Below are 22065 nucleotides of genomic sequence, written 5' to 3'. Positions count from 1 at the left end.
CTGCGCTAGTTTAATTATTTAAATTAGTGGAAGGACAATTGTCAAAAATGACACCGTGTTTCTTATACTTCTTATATTTATAAAATTTACATTTCAGATAAATATTTCTTACATAAAACATTGTTTAACTATCATTTCCAACCAGCTCTGCCAAATATTTAACATACATTCAAATTAATAAATAATGACAGAAAGATATTATACAGTGTTTTAGAGTGTTAAAGAGTTCCAAATCCATTTGTTACAAATGACAAATAAGGAACCCCCGATATGCATCCAAGACATGGAATTTGGACGCTCAAATGATCTGAGGCGGATCCAGCTGATCGACTCGCTTTGCTTCACCCAGCGCAATGAATATGGTGACACCAATGATGTTCACCAGAGCCATGATGGAGAACACAGTCTCCCAGGAACCTGTCATCTCAATGATGTAGCCAGTCATGTACACCATCAGCAAACCTGTGAAATACAGTATAAGAGCATATGCTATGGGCAATTACAATTAAAAGTGCACAGGATTTGAATGTGAACACACAATTGTGCAGATTAAAAACTAGTTTCAGATCACTTTCACTATTTACATTTTTCAAATATTTAAACAGAATTCAGATTGTGTAAACTGACCTTATCGAAAAAGTATTTCTACGATTTTAAACTAAAACTCCTACTATTAATATCCAGTGGACTGTATAGTCTGTTTGCATGTAATTGGTTTTATTACAGATAAATGGATTAACTCACCAGAAAAAGCAGAACATGTGTTCATAACCCCTGTAAGAAATAGAGCGACATATTAAGAATCACACCTAAAACATAACATTGTGCTTTAATTATTAGACCTAAATAAATGGACTTACCAAACAGGGCTCCTGCACACGACGGTGCCAGGTCATGCACATTCACGGACACCCCACTTCACATGAAAAGACACACACACACACACACACACACACACACACACACACACACACACACACACACACACACAAAAAATTTAAAAAATACCACTGTGTACATATTCAGTGTATATAATCAATGCTGTTCTTGTAAGATGAAGTTTTGGATATGACAGTTCATTCTAACCTATTATTAAAGGTGGACAGCCCAACAGCCATAGACACGCAAGCAACAGCCTGGACAAAACTGTTCGTCTTACAGAGAAGGAAGATGAACACACTGGCTGCTCCCATAGCACAGAACTACACGAGCATGTTTTAAACAGACACACACAAACACAATTATGATGCAATATATGAATTATGCTCTATTTTTTTTTTAAATGCTAACAATGTCATTACTGAAGCCACTTTTTCAAAACTCTTTATACAGTCTGCATTACCAACATATCTTGGCCAAGCAGTTAATCTCACCTCCAAAGCTCACTCAGACCAAAACACTGTGTCAAACTAAGCTCGTTCCACCCTAACACTGAATTCTCATTTGTCACTCATAACACACTGACCTAAAAATACCAACAGAGAGTATTACATAAATTATGAACTCTTATATTTGAAGTTTGAATGATTTTCCACATATATCAGTATTTCATCATATAGGATTAGAATAATATCTTTTCATTTTACTGACTGTATTACAGCATATGTAACAAGAATAAATGAGAAATGTTAGTTTTTTTCTATATCTTTACATATAATTTACTTGTGAAAAAGAAAAAGTTGGAAAAAAAAATCAACAAGTATAATCACGTATGTGCAGTATTTGAGTCCAAGTTGCTTTTTTAGTTCTAGTAATGTTTTCAGCAGCTAGTTTTATTTTTGTTCCCAGAACGTTTTTCTAAAAGGTAGGATAACATTCTCTAAAAACATTATGTTAGAACATTATCCCCTAACAAAGTTTTAAGCGGGAGGTTTCCAAGCAGTGGACAAACTGGACAAACAGCATTACCAGCTTCACTTATTACTAACCAGTTTGACTTTATTTCTGTTGTATGTCTACAGAAGTTCTTATTGATCAGGGTCCAGTGCCCACTGGGAAACCTCCTGCTAAAAACTTTACCAGAATGATAAAGGATAATGTTCGAAAAATCTTCGAAAAATGTGTTGCAAATAGTGATTTGCAGATGGTGAAATATGAATGACAAAAGTGTTCATGGATTTTGGCAAAACGTGGTCATTGAATGCATTTTGTGTGAAACAATGAAAAATGATTCACAGTTCGGTATAGATAAGACCTCTGTTTCGCTGAGTGTCTGAAGGGGTTTGAAAATGTGACTTCAGTTTTGACCAATGCAAGATACCAATTCAAAATAAAATAAAATAAAAATATTGTAATTGTGCAGTTTATCAGGGCATAGTTTTGAGTTTAATCTCAAAGTTCATAGCTGTTGTTGTGTTACCTGCATCAGTTTCCTTACAGTTGTTGTCTCACAGCCTGATATAAAGACATAAAAAGTGACTTATTACACAAAGTTATTTCATTATGATTACTTACAGAAACATCAGGGTCAACCAGAAACTGTTCGATGTTTTGTCAACCTGATCTCATGTGAAAATGCAACTATTTTGTATGAATTTCATATGAACTCAGAAAATTCGATTTTTAGAAAAAAGGAAGCAGGAAGGTCCATTACTTAACCTAACAGTCACTGGGGTGCAAGAAGATCGTAAGAAAACGTACAAATGAGATCAAATTAATTTATGCGAATTAAGCGTCAATTCACTAAATTGTAGAATAGTCATGAGAGAGTGTTGATTTTGTTCACCTTGCCTAATGAGATGATCAGAGATAGAGCCTCCAAATAGTGAAGTGGGCAGTGCCACAAACCAAGGAATCACATTAAACACCCAATCCTGTCAGCAAACAAAACAAATTTAGCAAATGAAAAAAAAAACTCAGCAATATAGAGTTAGAATTGTCATTTTAACATTAACAGCAATGGTAATCAAACTGGAAGTGTAAATACGAAGGGAAACAATCAGTAAAACTGACAAATGTGCAATGACTGGGGTACCTTGGCATGAGGAAACATGTCTTTGAAATAGGTTGGTAGCCATGATATGAGGGTGTAATAGGTGCTACTAAAGCATAGATGAGAAATGATCATGGCCCTAAAACACACACACAAACACATGCAATTAGCAAATGTTAATATCTAGCCTATCTATATATAAACTCAAATAGAAATACATGTTTCTTTGAGTTTGTAACCAATCAACATTTAACATTTTCTCATATGACAATATGAGTGCCCTAAAAATGAGTCATCATGAGGGGAATCCCTGGAAACTCTCTCCATCAGTTTTTATTTAGTTAACCTTTTTCAGGAAAATGAAACAAAACAAAATGGAAAATCGAACATAACAATGAGTTAATGTAGAGAGTAAAACGAGGGACAAATGTTTATGTTTTGAACCTCACCAGACACTAGGCTCTCTGAAGAGATGCAGCCAGTTGATTTTAGAGGATTCAGGAATGCAATTGTTGCTGATCCGGAGCGAGTCAAAGGAAAAAACTGGACCTGTGACGAACAAACAAACTGACACATTTAAAACTGTAAGATGTAACAAACACCATTTCTGAAGACAGCGTAACATGATTAAGATATAGCAGGAACCTCAATACAGAATACTCTAATTTCATGGTGCTGCATGGTGAGTCAGATGTTTAAAAACTGGGTGTTGTGAAATTACACTGGCAAAAAAAGGTCCAATTACTCCATCCACACAGTTGCTATGGCGAACACCAATGCTGATTGTTTCTGATTCACTGCAACTTCTCTAAGAGACTTAATTATACCAATCTGACCTTTAAAGCAATAAAATAGCACTAACCAATCAAGAATGCTACTTAATTTAAACATGTAAAGGATCATATAAAGATACCTTGGATAAGGAATTTCCATACACAAAAGGTCCAGCAAAAAGCAAGGAGACCAGCTCCATAAAACACACTCTCCCATCCAAACCAGTCCAGCATCAGGGAACCCACACCTCCAACCAGCATCAGCCTGAGAGAGAAACCATGAACAATATGGAACACTTAAGTTATGTTATTCCAGAGGTGCTTGCATAAAATAGTGCTGATCAAGAATCAGTTTTATTTTACACTTTAAGAAGTTTCTGTGGACAAAAATGGGAATGACCGGGAATAGCCGGTTATTAGTCTCACCCTAGGTAGCACCCACAGGCCAGAGAGCTCATCGAAAAACCTCTCTCTCCCTCTGTCACACGCTGAGCGCAGACACTGACAAGAGAAGGGTAGTGAACCCCTAAAAACAGAGATACATGTGCTAATGAGAATTACTCTGTGACATGCAGTAGAAGTAATGGTCACTTTGAATTCTTTTTTTCCTTTAAGTTTCTTTAAGGGGTTATGGAAGCCCATTTATGCCACATAAGAAAAAAACATGCTTTGATAAATTACAAATATGACAAAAAGTCATAATAATAATAATAATAACATTAAAAAAAATCACAATTATGCTGATGCTAAGTCATAATTACGGGATAAAACGTCAAAATTATGACATCAAGTCATGACATCAAGTCATCAAAATTCTTTCAATAATTACTCACCCTTTCAAGACTTTCGTTCATCTTGAGAACATGAAGATATTTTTGATGAAATCTGAGAGCTTTCTGTGCCTCTTGTTTTAATCAAAATTATTCAACCCCCATTGCAAATCAGATTTATAGGCAATTTACAGACTTTCAGCTGTTTGCAATGACCAAATCAAACAAAAGTAATTGAAATAGCTCAACACAACAAATGTTTCAAGTGGTTTCCCCAAATTCAACAGAAAATTTCGACTGACTTCCGCAGTCTCAAAATGATTCAACCCCTTCATGGCAAGCATCTTTAGTACTTAGTAGAACACCCTTTTGCTGTTATAACCGGCTGCAAACGAGATGTATAACCAGACACCAGCCTTTGGCAGCGTTTCAGAGGAATCTTAGCCCATTCCTCAAGAGCAATGGCCTCCGGTTCAGTCATATTCTTGGGTTTGCGTGCTGCAACCATCTTCAAATCCCACCGTAGATTTTCTATAGGGTTCAAGTCAGGTGACTGTGATGGCCCCTGTAGTATCTTCCAGGACTTCTTCTGCAACCAAGTCTTGGTGGATTTTTGGATCATTGTGTTGTTGGAAGGTCCAATGACGCACAAGCTTCCACACTGACGGCATGACGTTTTCTCCTAGGATTTCCTGATACTTCGATGAATCCATCTTGTCTTCCACACACTGCAGGTTTCCAGTGCCAGAGGATGCAAAGCAGCCCCAGAGCATCACAGAGCCACCATCATGCTTAACTGTAGGCAGAGGCATATGCTTCATTCTTCTTCCTCCACACATACCGCTGATGCCGAAAAGTTCCAGTTTTGTTTCATCGCTCCACAGAACAGAATCCCAAAACGTTTGTGGCTTATTTATATGATTTTGAGCACTTTTCTTGTGTTTTTGGGTCAAGAGGGGTTTATGTCTTGGAGTTCTTGCATGCGTTTAGTACGCGCCTTACTGTGCAAGCTGAAACCTCAGTGCCTGTTGCCACCAAGTCTTGCTGCAGGTCATTTGCCGTCACTCTAGGGTTTTCTTGCCTGCCTTCTCAGAAATCTGGTTTCAGCCGTTGATAGCTTCCTTTTTCTGCCCCGTCCAGGTAGTGTAACCACTGTTCCTTTAACTTTGAACTTGCGAACTATGCTTCCAGCGGTGTCTCTAGGAACATTTAGTGCCTTCGCTATCTTTTTGTATCCTGTTCCTTGTTTGTGACGGGAGATGATATCTTCTCTTAACTTTTTGGACCATTCTTTTGACTTGGTCATATTTCTAACATGCAGTCAAACTTGACACTCAACAAACCTAGCCAGTTCAGATATTTCATGTGTTCTAGCACAAGCTCACCTGGTGCAACTAATGCAGCCCTGGATTAGTTGCATCAGGCTGGGCCGGTTGCATAAACCTCTAAGACTAGTCTTACAAGTTAGACATCAATTTATTTTCTTTAAGACGGTTCATAGCTTTTTTAAATCAGTTACATAAAAACGTAGATAAGCCTACTTTGATACCGAAAACTAAGACTGACTGCCCCTGACTAACTGCTAGTAGGTCATACTAGAACTTAAGACACTGTCTTAACATTATGGCTATATTTATGCAACCAGCATTGTTTTCATTTTCAACAGTCATTTTCAGTTGATTTTGGGGAAACCACTTGAAACATTTGTTATGTTGAGCTATTTCAATTACTTTTGTTTGATTTGGCCATTGCAAACCAAATTTTGCCAATAAACCTGACTTGCAATGTGGGTTGAATAATTTCAAATACAACTGTATATATATATATATATATATATATATATATATATATATATATATATATATATATATATATATATATATACAATTTACTAAAAGCTTTTTTTTCTGATGTGGTGAAAATGGGCTTCCATTAGGCACAGATGGAATGTAAGTGAATGTAAAAAATGTGTGTTGTGCAAAATGAACAACCGAAATTAGTCAGGGTGAGCTGATTCTGATTAAACTAACTCAGACCCACCCTAGTAAATACAGCCAATGCCCCCAGCATCCAATCTCACAGACATACTGGCTGAAATTTCTAGTTCAAACATGTAGACAGATTTTTCTGTTCCCCTTTTGGTTCTCTAATTCCTCCTCATTATTTTCACAATTTTCTCCCTTAACTCCTCGAGTGTCTCCCACAGTGCTCTCACCTTGCATTACACCCAATAAAAACCTGGTCACTATCATGGTAACAAGAGGTCGGGGTCCAATGTTGGTCAGAAGGGGGGTGATAGCTGTCAAAATGGCCCATGAGGAGGTGGACAGCAGCAGTACTCTCTCTCCTCCTATCCTGTAAAAACAATGTTATTCATCATCATCTACCACTTGCCATAACTGATCTATGACCTGTGGGCTACACAAAAGCACTCACCTGTCACTGGCATGGCCACCAAGGACCTGAGTAAAACAGTAACCCCAGAAGAAAGCACCCAGCACCATGCCAGTCTCAGTCTTGCTCCATCCAAATTCTTTTGCCATGGTAACAGCACAGATTGGCATGGCCATCCGTGACCAGTAGAGAAAACTTGTGACCAGCAGTAGCATCAGGGTCCACGTCCGCGCCAGTGTCCTGCAGCAGGTGGGACGTTACATTTACAACAGTCTATCTCAATCAGGTATCTCACTCTGAAAACACGCAGTTACTAATGTTAATTTAATTGACATAGAAAATGAAAATTAGCCCATGATTTACTCACCCTCAAGTCATCCCAGACGAATAGTTATATTAATTAATATAAATGTCCTGGCTCCTCCAAGCTTTATAATGGGAGTGAATGGCTGGAAAAAATGTAAAACCCAAAAAAGGGTAGGATGTAGGAGTATCGTAAGCTTAGACGCCTCTCACGGTTCAAACAAATAGGGCTGTGCAACAAACTGAAGCTCCTCTTCTATAATATATATACGCTGTGCGTCGGGTCAGGGGTTAGTCGTCCACCGTAAATCGATGCGTATGGTTGTCTGGCAGAAGCTAGTTATTTTAGATTATAAAGTTATAAATATGGGTATTTTCCTTACACAAACACATGGCTTCACTTCAGAAGGCCTTTATTAACCCCCTGGAGTAAAAGTGGAGCACTTTTATCATGGATGGATGCACTTTTTTGGACTTCAAATTTTCTCCAGTAATTCACTGCCATTATAAAGCTTGGAAGAGCCAGGACATTTTTTAATATAACTCTGATTGTATTCGTCTGAAAGAAGAATGTCATATACATCTAGGATGACTTGAGGGTGAATAAATCAGGGGCTAATTTTCCTTTTTGGGTGAACTATCCCTTTAAAGACATGAAAATTTAAAACCTAAAATTTAAATTCTCATGAAAATACCTGAGATAGCTTGATGAAAACAGATATATTATCGCTATAATGTGGTTGTTCTCATGTTTCATCAGTCAAATGTCTCTATTTGCATGTTATTATATCCATTGGCATTTCCTGAAAGGTCATAAGTGAATCTCTTCTATGAATCTCACTTGTGGACTTTCTGCGCAAGGTATGAATCAGTATACTGGGCTTCCAGTATGAATGAAACAGAATTGACATGAGAGTGTTTAGCGCTCCATATCGCTATCCCCATTTTGGGTAAAAATAGAAAAATAATACTAAAGTACTTTGTAACGTAGTTACTTGAGTAGTTTTTAAGCAAACTTATTTACTCTTACTTGAGTATTATTTTTCAGTACTTCTACTTGTTCTCTGGTAAATTATTACTTAAGTAGCAATACTTTTACTTAAGTACAATTCTTTAGTACTCTTTCCATCCAGCTCATTCAGAACAGTGGTCACACCTGCTAACAACTTAGTTTGTTATTTCCTATCAACTCAGCAACAACAACAAAAAAGAAACTTCCCTTTACTTTCAACTGCATTTATTTAGCCTACAGCAAATTTCTTAACGTGGAAATATTTGAAATATATGAGCATTAAAAGATTCAACAACTGAGACGTAAACTGATCAAATTTCAGACATTTGACGAACAGAATAATGAGCATGAATCACATTGTTTAGACCCTTTCCGATTAAGATATGTAGCCTAAAGGTTATTTGGATTTTTTCTTCTTCTTTTTTTTGTATCTTTAAAATGCAGTAAAAAGGACAGGACTCAATTAGGACACATCCACCAAAAACTTTATCAGGGGACCGCAGTGACAAATGCAACCGTTGCCGGGAAGCGAAACTACCAGGAAGGAGGATGGAGAAGAAAACGCGATGTGTATTTCAGTGCCCATTGACAACTGGCGCTCATCATACGAGAATGCCGCTCTTGTGTTTTATTTACAGCAGAAAATTTTGCCGAGATACCATTAACGAACAAATACGAGTGTTGTTTAATCTCCGTTAATAAGCAAGTTTTATCATACCTTGGCCATACTGTCGTTGTTGTCTTGTCGTTTATTTGCATTATCTTTAACCCGGACGTGTAGCACACATTTCTGCAAGGTGTTTTCACAAAGTCCACTGGTGGGTTGAAACGGTCCGCTTCTTGCTCATCAGCCATTCAGTCCAATTGAGTATGAACCGGACACTGAGCACCGGTTCTTTACCGATCAGGGAAGTTTACAATTATTTATTCAGATAGGGCGCGTAAGCAACGCATCCGAGGCGGAGCGGAGACGACCGCGCCACACCTACATATTTTGAGGTGAAACTGAGTTACGATGGAGGAATGTGGTCATTCTTGTACAATTGATGACGCAAGACGACAATAATCAGAAACCATCTAGTCAAGCATATCATCATTCTGTACTAAAAATATCGGAGGTTCAACCTTATAAATGAAAATAATAATAAAACTCAAGTAAACAAATATACTGTGAAATCAACTTTTTCTCAAACAAGCAGTACAAAATATGAACAAAAAATAGAGACAAAAATGAACATAAGGCAAATGCTTTAGGTTAGTAATGACATCATTTGTTGATTTGTAATTAAAATAGCTTATATCATGGAGGTCTAAAACATTTACTTACTCAACATTACAACCACCTGTAGCTGCTCATAAATTAAATAATAAATGAAGTTATTGGATTCATGATAAAAGTAGTTAAATTACATCAGTTTCCAGTGCAATAAATCTGATGATGTTTTCTTTCCAACCAGGAGCTGATATTTTCCTCAAACACAGCCTAAAACAAGCATGAGGACACAGAATTGTATGTGAAAAGAGTGAAGAACATAAGGGGAGACACAAAGCACAGATGACATGACAGACTGAAAATGATGAAAAATAATACCAAACAACATTACCATAGGAATATTCCTGTTCTTCAGAAAATAGGCTACCAGCATAATAAATGGTAGATTGAAATAACATCTAGTTTTACTGTTATTAATCAGTATAATTTTGTTTGAAATAAAATCATATACTGTTGCTTAAATTACTTTTTTATAGAGGCATCAAGAAAAAAAAAAAGCATTATATATAGAGAGAGAGATTTATATTTGCCATCCAGTCACTGACCGTTCATAAATAGAACAAAAAAATGTCCATGTGAATTACAGTCTCTACTTGGGGTCCTCAATGGTGCCCTTGCTAAGGTCTGTCATTCTGGAGTATTTCACTTTTTTCTGGTCCAGTTCATTTTGAGCCCACAGTAAAAGCTTCAGCAGCTTTGCTAATTTTGGAGTAGATTCCCTGTTCTCATAGTCTAGAACAGCCTGGTTTACCTCGCTCCACACCTATAGAGGGAGACAGAACCCAGCGTTAAGGAAGGAGGTACAAGAACAGAATTTACACAAGATACGCATACTGTACATAAAAAGGAGAATCGACTTTCATGGAAACGAGGAGCACTAAGCCATTGTGATGGTTACGTCCTACACAAATAATCGCACATACCTTCTGCCTCTGCACCATGTTGAGCAGGTCTCCAAACGGCGATTCTTCAGGGTTGTCAAAGGCGAGCAGTGCCAGTGTCCGCTCCATCTCAGTGAGACATTCTCTGCTCTCCTCTCCCTGTTCGGCCAGCTGCGACTGCGCAAACTCCAGCGCTGCCTCAGTCTCCCGCAAACGGATGAGCTCAATCAGATGCTGCTGCTACAAAAGTTTTACAGTAAAGGTTGAGTTAGGATTTTTCTTTTCAGTACTTTTTTGTCGTCTTATTTGAAACAAGAGGCCTTCATGAATACATTTGCTTGTGCATTGTGAAAAAACGCAACGTCCATGGATTTTGTCATGGTTTGCTTTGGCTCTGTTCCTCTACAACGCTCTGCTAGACATCTCCCTCCCTCCCATCATGTCCATATGAGGTCAGATGTTTACCTGAAGGTGAAAGTAGAGGTATCGATTGGTGTCAAGGAGCTCGGGGTGGAGGCTGTTAATGAGAGCAATGGCTTCCTGGATCTGACCTTTCAGAACCATTTCCCTGATCTTTATCCTCTCATCAAGAGAGTCCAGATCCACGTTCGGCTCAATCCCGGATTCCATACGGAACTTCTCTGCAGCCTCTTTAAATCCCTCTGTGGAACAGAAACATGATCAGAGGGGCAGTTTATGCATTTTATTCGAAATGCAAAAAATACAGTAAACAAAATCATAATGTAAAGTCATGTAATGTGAAAAAGCCACAGGTTAGTGCAAATACATTTATTTTAATTTACACATATCTGTTTATTTGACTTGAATCAAGCATTGTACTATACTATAAAATAATGCAGACATACCTGTTACTAGATAGTTCATGATGAGCCTGTTCATATCCGCCCTCTGAATGTGCACATTATTCAGTTTATCCAACCATTCCTCCTTTGTAATATCCTCAGGCTTTTCTGAATAACTCATCATAGATATGCTGTGGTAGACATGACATGCAAAAACAACAAACATCATTTTGCACACATCCAATATGAAAATGCACATGTACTCACTTTTAAAAGTAATTGTCAGAGAGAAAGTTTGATTCGTTTTTAGTGCACGCTGGGTCTGGCTGTCCATGTTATCAAAAAACAAAACAAAAAAGGAAACCTAGGTTTACTTTTAATTAATCTAAGATTACGATGTTGGAGTTTGACGGTAAATGAATGAACTGCACTGTGCACGTTCATATTTTCGCGGTGTTTCTGCTCCTAGACAGCACAACAGAGAAGCCAGCGGCTCACTGGCCAGCAAACCGCGTACGCGCCGTAAAAAATGTTGCAATGGTGACACTTATGCCCCTGGTTGACAGGTTGTATCTATTTTTTAAAAGTCGCCATTAAGGGATGAAATTCGCATAAAATATTTTCGCTTTTATCGGGGTACTAGAATAAACAAGCCCCGAGAGCATGAAACACAACAGCGCGTGAGACTTGAAAACAGGATTGTTCAGCCATTTTCTGGCTATATCCTTTGCCAGAGACCACACATGAAAATAAAATAATACTAAATTGTATTAATTTTAACTGTTGTTCATTCGTGTTATTTGTTTTTCGCAAAATATGAAGAATGGTTATAAAATACTTACTGTTTACGATTATAAATAGCGGTGGGCCTCAGCGAAGATCACGCGATAACAGAGCTCTTAACGAGACTTGAGGGGAGGTCAGTGATTGGTCAGAAAACTGACGTCACGGTTGCTGTGGCAAAGCTGGTAAGGTTGCCAGATCAGGTTAAAAAATAAATAAAAGGTTGCCAGATTTAGTTTGCTATTTACGGAACATTAATGTCAGAAACAAGTATTTTTTATTCACTTTTATTCGTTTGGATACTAAGAAAAATAAATAAATAAATAAGAACTAGTCTATTTTAACTAGCCTATTTAATATAAATTTCAGAGTGAGTTTAAAAGTCTAAAACTGTCTCTTGACTGACTAACTAAAATGCTTTTCCTAAATTCGGCATTAACTGAAAATTCACCTTATCTATTTTGAAATGCATGTTATAGCCTAGATCTTTTTGTGAATAATTCATCCGTGAATATGTTTTTTTTTTTTATCTCTTCATGTTTAATCAAAATGTCATAACTGGACCTTAGCAACAATGATTTAATATATTTTTATTGACTGTAACTTCTCCAGCAATTTTAGTGTTTTGTACATGAAGAAAAACAATGGCAACAACCTTTGATGGTTTACCTTTTCTTTAACCTTTCCAAAAAAAACAAGCTTGAATTTTTCCAATCCTCTTAATATCTAACATAATTCTGTTATTGCAAAACAAAAATATAGGCTACAGGGCCAGAAAGATAATCGATTATGTCTCAGAGATTAGATGGGACAATCACCTTTATTATGAGGTCCAGATAAATCCCCCTATGAAGGGGGAGAAAGAGGGGGAGATTTATGTTGTCTACAATAGCAATCTATTGTTTATTTCCCTCCTTATAACATTAAAATGACAACAGCTGGTATTAATTTCTGCCATATGATGACCAGACGGAATGAGCCAATGAAAATGTGTTTGTCTTTTTGTGCTTTCAGGTTGAACCACACCATATGTTATTTTTCAGACAAACAGGTGATGCAATACAATTTTGTTTCATATTTCATGGTGAATGATTTTATCTATTTAGTTACTTATCAAATCAAATATATTTAATTTGTTAATCAAAGACTTGCATTCTGTAAACATTAAACATGATTTGGACAATGACAAGGAATGGCATTAGGTCTTACAGTTATGTCCTTTTAAACCCTGCATTTCATAAAAATATAAAGCTTTTCCAATGTTTCTGTGTGTCCCCTTAAAGGTCCAACAAACAACTTATTTTCGAGAACCATTTTAGGGTTATTGAGATGGATATATATATATATATATATATATATATATATATATATATATATATATATATATATATATATATATATATATATGCATACACTTGATGCTATTATTTATGTGTTTTGGTTTTCTGGGGTTTTTAAATCACAATTTTTTAAAGAACTATAGAATAAAATGTATTTTGTAGAACTTAAAATGTTTTGGTATAGGCTATAAGGCTCTAAAACTAGTTTTGGTTATTTGTAACCTTTATTTTTATGCTATATTGGCATTAAAATAGCCTATAGCCTATTATAATAATAATAAAAAACATCCATGTTTTTAATATTGCATTATAGGCTAAATGATAATTTGCCTGTTGATTATTTAATTTGCCCTGTTTCAAAATCATTAATAGGACTACTTTTATAATATAAAACTCTTTTATTATTTTCAAAAATCAAGATCAAAACGTCCATATTTATTTTGAGGACTTACAAAAGCATAATTCCACAACAACTAGGCTATAGGCTACACAGGTGACAGACATTTTAACAATAACAAACAGTTTCAAATTCCAGATCCTCTTGATGATAAAAAAAAGATTTATAAATCATTTATAAAGTCCCTTTTTACATTTTATTAAGCCTACAGTGTTCATGTTACAATATTATTTACATTAAGCAAGAACTTGCATGTGTGCAATGAAATTATTTAATTGATTATTGTAGATCATATTACTCATAATTACATAGACCTAGTAAAACAATTCAAAAGAAATAGCACGCTGACAGAAGGGCTTAATGCGACAGAAGGCCTATATGTGGTGTCATCATTATATTCTGCGTCACGTTCAGCTGCTGCTCAACTATCCTCCGCATCTCCTTCAAAGCTCGAGCTTGCATTAGGATGTGGTTCTTGGCCAGGAGAAGTGTCGCTATCTTGGATAGTTTTTTCACATTTTGTTTCGGCGTGTATGGTATGACAGCTCGCAGGTCATCCAGCGCATCGTTGAGATCGTGCATGCGCTTCCGTTCACGAGTATTGACAAGTAGCCGCAGAGCTCTTTGCTTTTTGTTTGTCCCGCTGCTCGACTCCGAGTTTCCGCGAAACCCATTTTCCAGACACTGAAAACTTTTCCTTTCCGTCTCCGATGATGTTGTCTCTTCGATTACGCGATGGCCCGTGGTTAATTCCTCGGAGGGATGCGTGGGAACTCCTTCACCGAGGCTCTGGCTGCAGGGCACGCTCATGGAAGAGTAGACACAGACAGACAGTTCACACTCACAGTCTTGTTCACCAACTGCCATTGGATACATTCTCCTGATGTTCATTCTGTTCGCAAAATGAATATTATTCGTCCACGTCCAACGTCCTTTGTCGGTAGAGTTTGTCGCATTACTGACGCCTATTTGACCTGTCGAAACTTTTGAAGGATTAACAGTCTGTCCAATCAGATCTCCGCGTCCCGCCACACAAACAGACAAACAGGTGCTGTTTTTATCAAATAGGGCGCTTATTGCTTCAAAACAGCCATGATGACAATCACAATATTACTTGATATGGCATTTTGCTTTCATCCAAAAATTTACAGCTGAATTTAGGCTACAATAAGTCGCGGATTAAGACTCTTTGGAGAGTTTAGCTTCACGCTCACGCGCGAGTTCAGCTCAACTTCCACTGGAATTCATTGAAAACACTCGCTCTGCTCCGTGCCAGTGGACACGCTAGTGTGATGTGGGCGTTGAAATGAAACGCGCGTGCTCACGCAGTAGTTCGAATCTCGCGCGTCCACAAAAAAACAAACAAAAAAAACCCTTACAATAATGAAAATAATAAACTTTCAACAAACCATTCAGGGAATTTAGAACTTTCTGATGAAAGGGTTGATATATATATATATATATATATATATATATATATATATATATATATATATATATATATATATATATATATATATATATATATATATATATATATATATATAAACATGCATATGCTAGAAATACGTTTAGAAATATACGTATATAGAAATTTTTGCGTGGTGCCCAATTGCCCATATGGTTAACCCGCCTATGGCTACAATTGGAATATTTTGGCGGGAAATGTCAAATGCCAGAAAAGAACTGTAGCCTACACTGAAAAAAATTTGGAGTAGGATTTACTTGAAAAAAGCTTGCTAAGTTTTTTCACTCAGAAAATGCTAGTAAATTTACAAAGTTTGCCAAGTAAAAACCTAAACATATTTATCAGTAGCTTTAATTAGAGATCTTTAAGTTAAATTTACTTGGAATATGGAATTAAGTAAACTTTACTTAACCTAGTTAAGTGAAAGTAACAAAGAAAATAAGTATTTTAACTTGGCTATAAAAGGTTGATTCATATTGATTTAGTTGAAATTTCCTTTGCATTACATTTCACTCAAACAATAATATTGAATTATAGGCTACCAGTCATTTATAGTATGTGCTTTACTTAGATTATCTAAGTAATTTATACTACATCATGTCAGATGTTAAGTCTCATGTGAATGCAAAGACCTCAATACTTGGTAGACAATACACAATGACGGTAACATTTGATGGATCATTTTTGTGTTTGAATGTGTCATTTTGAGCAGAAAATTTACTCGAAATGTCACAAAATGGCAAGTTACTACTGACAACAAAAGCAATGATTCATTCATTCATTCATTTCTCTTTTATTCCTTTCATGAAAATGCATTATTTGTCCAAGGCACTTACAATTCATTTGAATTTTTTCCTTTACATTTCCATGATAGTATAATACAGCTGGAAAACAGTGAAAAATGAACTTCATTAATTATTCAAGGTCCAGTGCATGATGGGAACCCCAGTATCAGAAAAGTTGAGTAATTTTTACTTAATTTTATTGAGTTGATATTTACACTTTCATTTCTACTCGCTTGAATTAAGTACTGATATGGAATTTACTTAGTTTTTTTAATTCTTGCCTGAACTAACTTTTTCATGTAAATTACATTGTTTTTTTTCAGTAGCCTAGTATTTACTTCACCAAAAAAATCATTTTTTACAGTGTACAGCCAAAATCAATTTAAAAGTAGCCTATGACTTAGTCTTAGGCTATACTATTTTGCCCTGGTGATTTTTTTTTTTTTTTTAGGCTATATATAATATTCGTATGCCATTTGTGAGAGATGGAAAAAACTTTGCTGTTGAAAATTGGGTCATCACGCCAAATTACTGGGTGTTAATGCATGCAGAGAGTGCAGACATTTCCAAAAATTCTCCTTCTAAAAGTCAGAAGGAAACTGGGTCACACACAAACACTGTTTTTGATAATAACAATAAGGTTATAGAATGCTAAAAGAAATTAACATGATTTAGGCTATTTTAGGAAAACTATCTCCCCCATAAACAGTTTTTATGACAGCAAATTAGCAGTATTCTTCCTGCACCCGAGAAACGCCCCAAACATTAATTAGTCATCATTTACTGCAAATGAGCATGATTAGAAATTAGACCTACAGCACTGAAGGAATCATGTGTATGTGAATTGGGTTGATGGAAGGCAATCAAGTGTTTTGCGATAAGGGGAAACACATCCGTTTAATAAGTGAGAGTTGATGGCCTTATTTGTTTATTCTAATCATTTAAATGCAAACATGATTCCATTAACCATAAACATGTAAAATGAACTGAACTGAAAGGACTTATATTACAGTTTTTCTGAATTGCTAAAACATATTTCTCAAAACCTTAAATACAAAACCAAATCTTCAAACTACATTCAGTGAACATCTGACTCTTCTGGCAAAATCAAACAATTGCATTGAAAATCAGTTGATGCTTTCAGATCTTACGCACAGCCAGTCAAATTATAAACACAGTTAAAAAAGGTTTAAAAACTCCAAATGAAAAGCATGTTACAGTACACTCAAAAGAGTTGCAAAATCAAAGTCAATGAGAGATTAATTCTGCCTCAGCATCATGTCTTTGTGGACATTGACAGACAATGTCGTCTCTTGTCAGGTAAAGGGAAAAACCCTCTGGTGTGCCGGATCCAGCCTTAACACTATCCACACCTTGCTCTTTCTCGTCCTCATCCTCTTCCTCCTCGTCCACATACTCTTCCTCTTCTCCCTAGATTGTTTCCATCTATTGTTTGTATCAACATTCAGTGCAGTCACCTGAACTGGATTATAGTTGGTTTGATCACATCATTAGAAATAAGTGTGAACAATTTTGAGAAGTGTGTAAACGATGACATCTGTGTTTTTATGGCAAGCCGTTTTAGCTTAAATTGTACCCAGCGTTACTCGTCGTAATTGCATTTTTACAAGTAAATTCAATTAGAGAGCTCTACAATTCAATTCTTACTAGTAGCAATTACAATTAAGGAGCTCTCTTATTCAATTATTACTAGTAAGAATTACAATTACAAAGCTCTCTAATTCAATTATTACAAGTAACAATTCCAATTAGAGAGCTCTCTAATTCCGTTGTAGTAAGAATGCAATAGCAGAGCTCTTTAATTCAATTACAGAGCTCTGCAATTATACATATCTTTAATTCGTTTTTTTTACTAATAAAAATTCAATTAGAGAGCTCTGTAATTGCATTCTTACTAGTAAGAATTTAATTAGAGAGCTCTTTCTCTTTCTCTTTCTATCAATTACGATAAGTAATGCTGGGTACAATTTAAGCTAAAACAGATTGCCATATGTTTTAGTTGTGTTTAACTTTTACCTGCCTGTGTGTTTAGCATTTTATGGCACAAGTGCATCACAGTGATGTGTGTTTTAGTGAGTGAGAATGTTTAGAGTTTTGCAAAGAGTACATGTGATTTGCAAATTAACTTGTTTAATGTTTTACAGAAATAGTGATTTATTTGACAAATTGGCTCAGACAATGGGGTTTAGTGTTTTAGCAATTCAGAAAAACTGTAATTATCTACAAAAAAAATGGGATATTGGCAATGCTGGATAAGCAAACTAGATTCTTTAGATTCATTCTAAAAACATTTTTTATAATGTGTTTTCTGGGTGAACTTATCAAATAAAGTTGAACTACATAAATTTGATCAGCACTTAATTATCTTCAGCCAGACTTCAGATCTTCAGTGGACTGCACTTCAGTAAATGACATATGACCAGAAATGTAGGCCTATCACATGACTTCCATCCTGTCAAACATAATAAAACAATAGGCATGGATGGATTGCAGACACAATAAAGGAGATGCACCAATGAAATCACATGCACACACAGACACAAACACACCCTCTCATCATACTGATGATGACCTTTTACCTGAAAGTGCTTATATTTTGCCTTATTCAAATTCATTCCTTTTCGGTTGAATGAAATAATCTTAATGAAATAACGGGGGAAATGGCAAAAATAATAATATTTTAAGCCCCCCCCCCCCCAAACATTTTTTTTTTAACAGACTCAATCTAATTAAATTATATCAAATTTCTCAGTAAAATTATAATTGTGCTGAGAAATGTATCATAAACGTAATCATTTAGAAAAGGGCCAAAAAATGGAGCCAATATGTGATTAGCCTTTATAATGCATGTCATACGAAATGTAAAATGCTAAAATGTAACCATGTCTAAATCACAAATAAATCATAAAACCCCATACATCATTTTAGTTTCTTATCTGGAACACATCTTTCCTCACATGGATCCTTCCCACTGCTGTGATCCACCCTGTGAAACCACAGATGCTGTAAGAGAGTCACACTTTAGCACTCATCCGCAGATTCACACACTGGACGGTTGGCTGTGGGGAGACGGGGGTCCCTGAGTAGGAAGTGGGGTGAAAGTAAAACCCGTTGCTGGGCGACTGAATCATAGTTGCTATGGTGAACTTGAGTTGAGCAGCTGGTCCAATCAGCTGAGACATGTAGGGCAGAGTGGATCTCATACTGAAGAGAGTGATGTAGAAACACGTGGGAGGAAGAGAGGAAGGGAGAAGGAGAGTTGAAGTTAAAGAGGGTTGCAGAAAAGGAAGATTGACAGTAAGAGAGAGGGAAGTTGCTTCATTTATTTAACATCCAATTAAATACATTCTGTGTTTAGGACAATTCTCTGATTATTTTTCATAATATTATTTATTTATGGCCTATAATTTATGATGTGGTAAAAACAATGGTTGATATTTTTGTATTTTGCCTTTTTTTCTTATGTCAAATCAACTTATGTGGTTCAGATTACATAATATTTCGAGTTTCTGTTGATTATCTCCATTGTATAAACTAAATTTTTAACATCAATGAACTCAAAATTGTAAGGCAACTTACTTAAAAAGATTATATATATTTTTACAGTCGACCTTTAATTGTAGGCTATAATAGGCCTATAATAGTATGTGTTTGTTGCCAAAATCGACTCATTTAATTATTAGCCTACAGTATATAATCGTTTTCTAAACGAGCAGGTTTAACCGTCTTTTAATAATCCCTTAAAGAATTTGGGGCGTCTTTGACCTCGACGGCAGGGTTAGATAGCCTATACATGACAGTAGAAGCAGGTGCAGGCAGTTACTTAAACTCAATGGGCTTTCTCAACTCTTATTCATCTACATTATCTTGACTCCTCGTCAATGACAAAGCCGCTAAATCGCGGCCCTGCCTCCCTCCTGCACTGACTTGCATGTGTTGTGTTGTGCTATGATGGAGAGGCCCGGTCGCGGCGTGGGGTGGACAGGCCGTTGAAGAGCTGGGACGCACGGGATGAATGGTCCGGTCCTTATTGTAATGCAAAGACAAAACTCCTCCCTTGCTCAATGGAGAAGGAAGTAGGCCAAAAATATCGCTCCAGGGGAAGAATAAAACCGTTTTCCCGGTTGAACATCTATTCTTGGATTTTACACATTTACAGTCGAACTGAGGGGGATTGGAAATGAGGTGAATTTAAGATGGTGGATTATAGCCTACTGCAGCAAACTGTCAGGTCCATGAAATTGCACGTGGGTTATGGGCTTCCATGCTTACGAAATAATCAAATCCCTTTACTTCCCTTCCCCACACTTGCTCTCATTTGGAGAAATTGGATGGGTCTATTTGTTTACGATTCACAACTGTTTACTATCATTTATGGAAACTCGCGCTACAAAATAATCCTGTTTAAGGCTATTTGGACTGCAACCAGGGTTGTTTGGGATTTGACCTCCTATTAAGGCTCGAGCCTTCTAATGAATGTCGACAAAAAGCGGTCTATTTGACTTATTTATCCCTATATTATAGATTTACTAGCCTAATGTTTAATATAGTTTGCGGTTAGGTGCGAAACTGTTGCGCGAGAGATGCTTCGTTAAATAATTCGCACACGAATCTCATTACAAATGTTTCGTATCTTTAGGAATGAGTCTAATATTTAGCTTATAGGCCTAGTTTAGACTTAGGCTATACTTCTTTTGCTAATATACATCCTTGACCCTTCCCTAAAAGCTCTGCGTGCACTGCAGGTTTGAGACAGTGATTGCACATCAGAGCTCTCTCTCTCTGTTAAATGTGGAAATATATCAGACAAAAGTATTCCATATGAAGCAAGTGACAAACCATGAACTGACCGTGACAGCTATTGCAGTGGCATTTATAGCCTATAGCTAGCCTACTAACAGCAGCAGTGGTAACAATTTTGAGCAGATACAGCAACTCAACTGAATTTAAAGGGCATGGCTCTCAGTCCTCCGAATGTCAGCCTCACTGGTTTTCAAGGGCATCGTACTGATGGAGATTTAGTTAAACGGAGAGGAGGGGGCCTTCGGTGCGGGTCATGACGTCACCATGTCCCGATGTAATCCTCTCGCGCTTGAGTCCTATCAGCAGAGGAGGGCGAGCGCGCGGGGACGCGAGGAAGCACTAATCTCTCCAGAAGGGATCATCAGCGCAACTAAGGCGCAAACGAGACCCTTGAACACTGCAGCAGAAGTCGATTACGATGAAAACCTGGATACAATCAGTGTGTTTCAGCGATAAAAGACAGACGTGACCTCATTGCTCGTTGCGGGATGCAGGAGGGATACGGTGGCAGCTCAAAAGATGCTCGACGGAGAAAATGGAGCATCGTGTTTACGGGGACTGTAGTGATGTTTCAGTCATTTTGCTTGTTTTGGAGGTGATATTATTTTGAATAAGGTTGGTTGACAGCTTTTTGAAAAATAGTTGATTGTTTATTTTGAGATTTTAAAAGTGTGTTGTTTACACTTGATGTAGTCTAAGGGATGCGCTACTGCAGAGGTCAGCAAAATGAGTGAGAATCATAACAATGCGCGCCCTTCGGACGGATGCTAGCCCATCTTCTTCATTGCATTCTGTCGCCTGCAATGCAATTCCTTGGTTTATTCGACACCGATTCATTCTTGATGTGCTTTATTTGGGGCATCGACATTCTTTTTGAATTCCTAACCGTACTGCCACCGAGGCACAAAAATCCCAGACACTCAAAAGAAGGAGGACAATAGCCATGGCTGCTTGAATTGAGGCTGCAGAATCATATAGGCTACAGACTCCCAGAGCAGCTCTTAAAGGGAGTGAATATAGGCCACTGGTTGGCCTGGTCTGCGCAAAATAGGCTATGATTGGATATTTTACAGTGTTTCACGCGATATTGAAGTAGAAAACATTATGGAAACATTATTGTGATGATTATTTTGACGTTTTTGTCGTCGGTGTGTTGTCAAAGCGCATTACGCCATCCCTCTTTGCGGTACTCTTTGAAGAGGAGCCTGCTCTGGTGTGCGCGCGTCATGGAGGGTGGTGACATGGGCCCGCAACTCTGCGTGTTCACGGCGGACCTTGATTTAATATCCATACAATTAAGGCACGCGGTGAATGCCAAGAGAGGGGC

At 37.0% G+C, this 22065-nt stretch overlaps 2 protein-coding genes across 6 annotated transcripts; both read right to left on the bottom strand.

Moving 5' to 3' along the window:
* Positions 1–64: 64 nt before the first annotated feature.
* On the bottom strand, positions 65–9167 carry slc17a9a (solute carrier family 17 member 9a). The gene is made up of 13 exons (XM_081349803.1): positions 8903–9167; positions 6912–7109; positions 6691–6830; positions 4132–4231; positions 3846–3970; positions 3382–3481; positions 2975–3071; positions 2726–2813; positions 2360–2394; positions 1087–1202; positions 861–916; positions 745–774; positions 65–462 (listed from the first exon to the last, which is right to left on the bottom strand). Exons 1-13 carry the CDS (start codon positions 9037–9039, stop codon positions 299–301), a joined length of 1386 nt encoding a protein of 461 aa, XP_081205929.1. The 5' UTR covers positions 9040–9167; the 3' UTR covers positions 65–298.
* gid8a (GID complex subunit 8 homolog a) lies at positions 8397–12063 on the bottom strand. Of its 5 annotated transcripts, none has more exons than XM_081349808.1 (6): positions 11409–11660; positions 11205–11332; positions 10804–11000; positions 10381–10578; positions 10003–10220; positions 9338–9667 (listed from the first exon to the last, which is right to left on the bottom strand). In XM_081349808.1, exons 2-5 carry the CDS (start codon positions 11323–11325, stop codon positions 10047–10049), a joined length of 690 nt encoding a protein of 229 aa, XP_081205934.1. In that variant the 5' UTR covers positions 11326–11332; positions 11409–11660; the 3' UTR covers positions 9338–9667; positions 10003–10046. The 5 variants fall into 5 exon arrangements, with proteins under 5 accessions (XP_081205933.1, XP_081205931.1, XP_081205930.1 ...); XM_081349806.1 differs by lacking the exon at positions 11409–11660 and adding an exon at positions 11984–12033 and having other exon boundaries at positions 9352–9667; XM_081349807.1 differs by lacking the exon at positions 11409–11660 and adding an exon at positions 11984–12063 and having other exon boundaries at positions 8397–10220.
* Between the last annotated feature and the right edge of the window lie 10002 nt (positions 12064–22065).

Source organism: Scardinius erythrophthalmus (assembly GCF_964197995.2).
Source record: "Scardinius erythrophthalmus genome assembly, chromosome: 20".
In the NCBI taxonomy this organism is placed as follows: domain Eukaryota; kingdom Metazoa; phylum Chordata; class Actinopteri; order Cypriniformes; family Leuciscidae; genus Scardinius; species Scardinius erythrophthalmus.
Note: the sequence above shows the minus strand (reverse complement) of the source record. Positions and strands in the feature narration are given on the sequence as shown.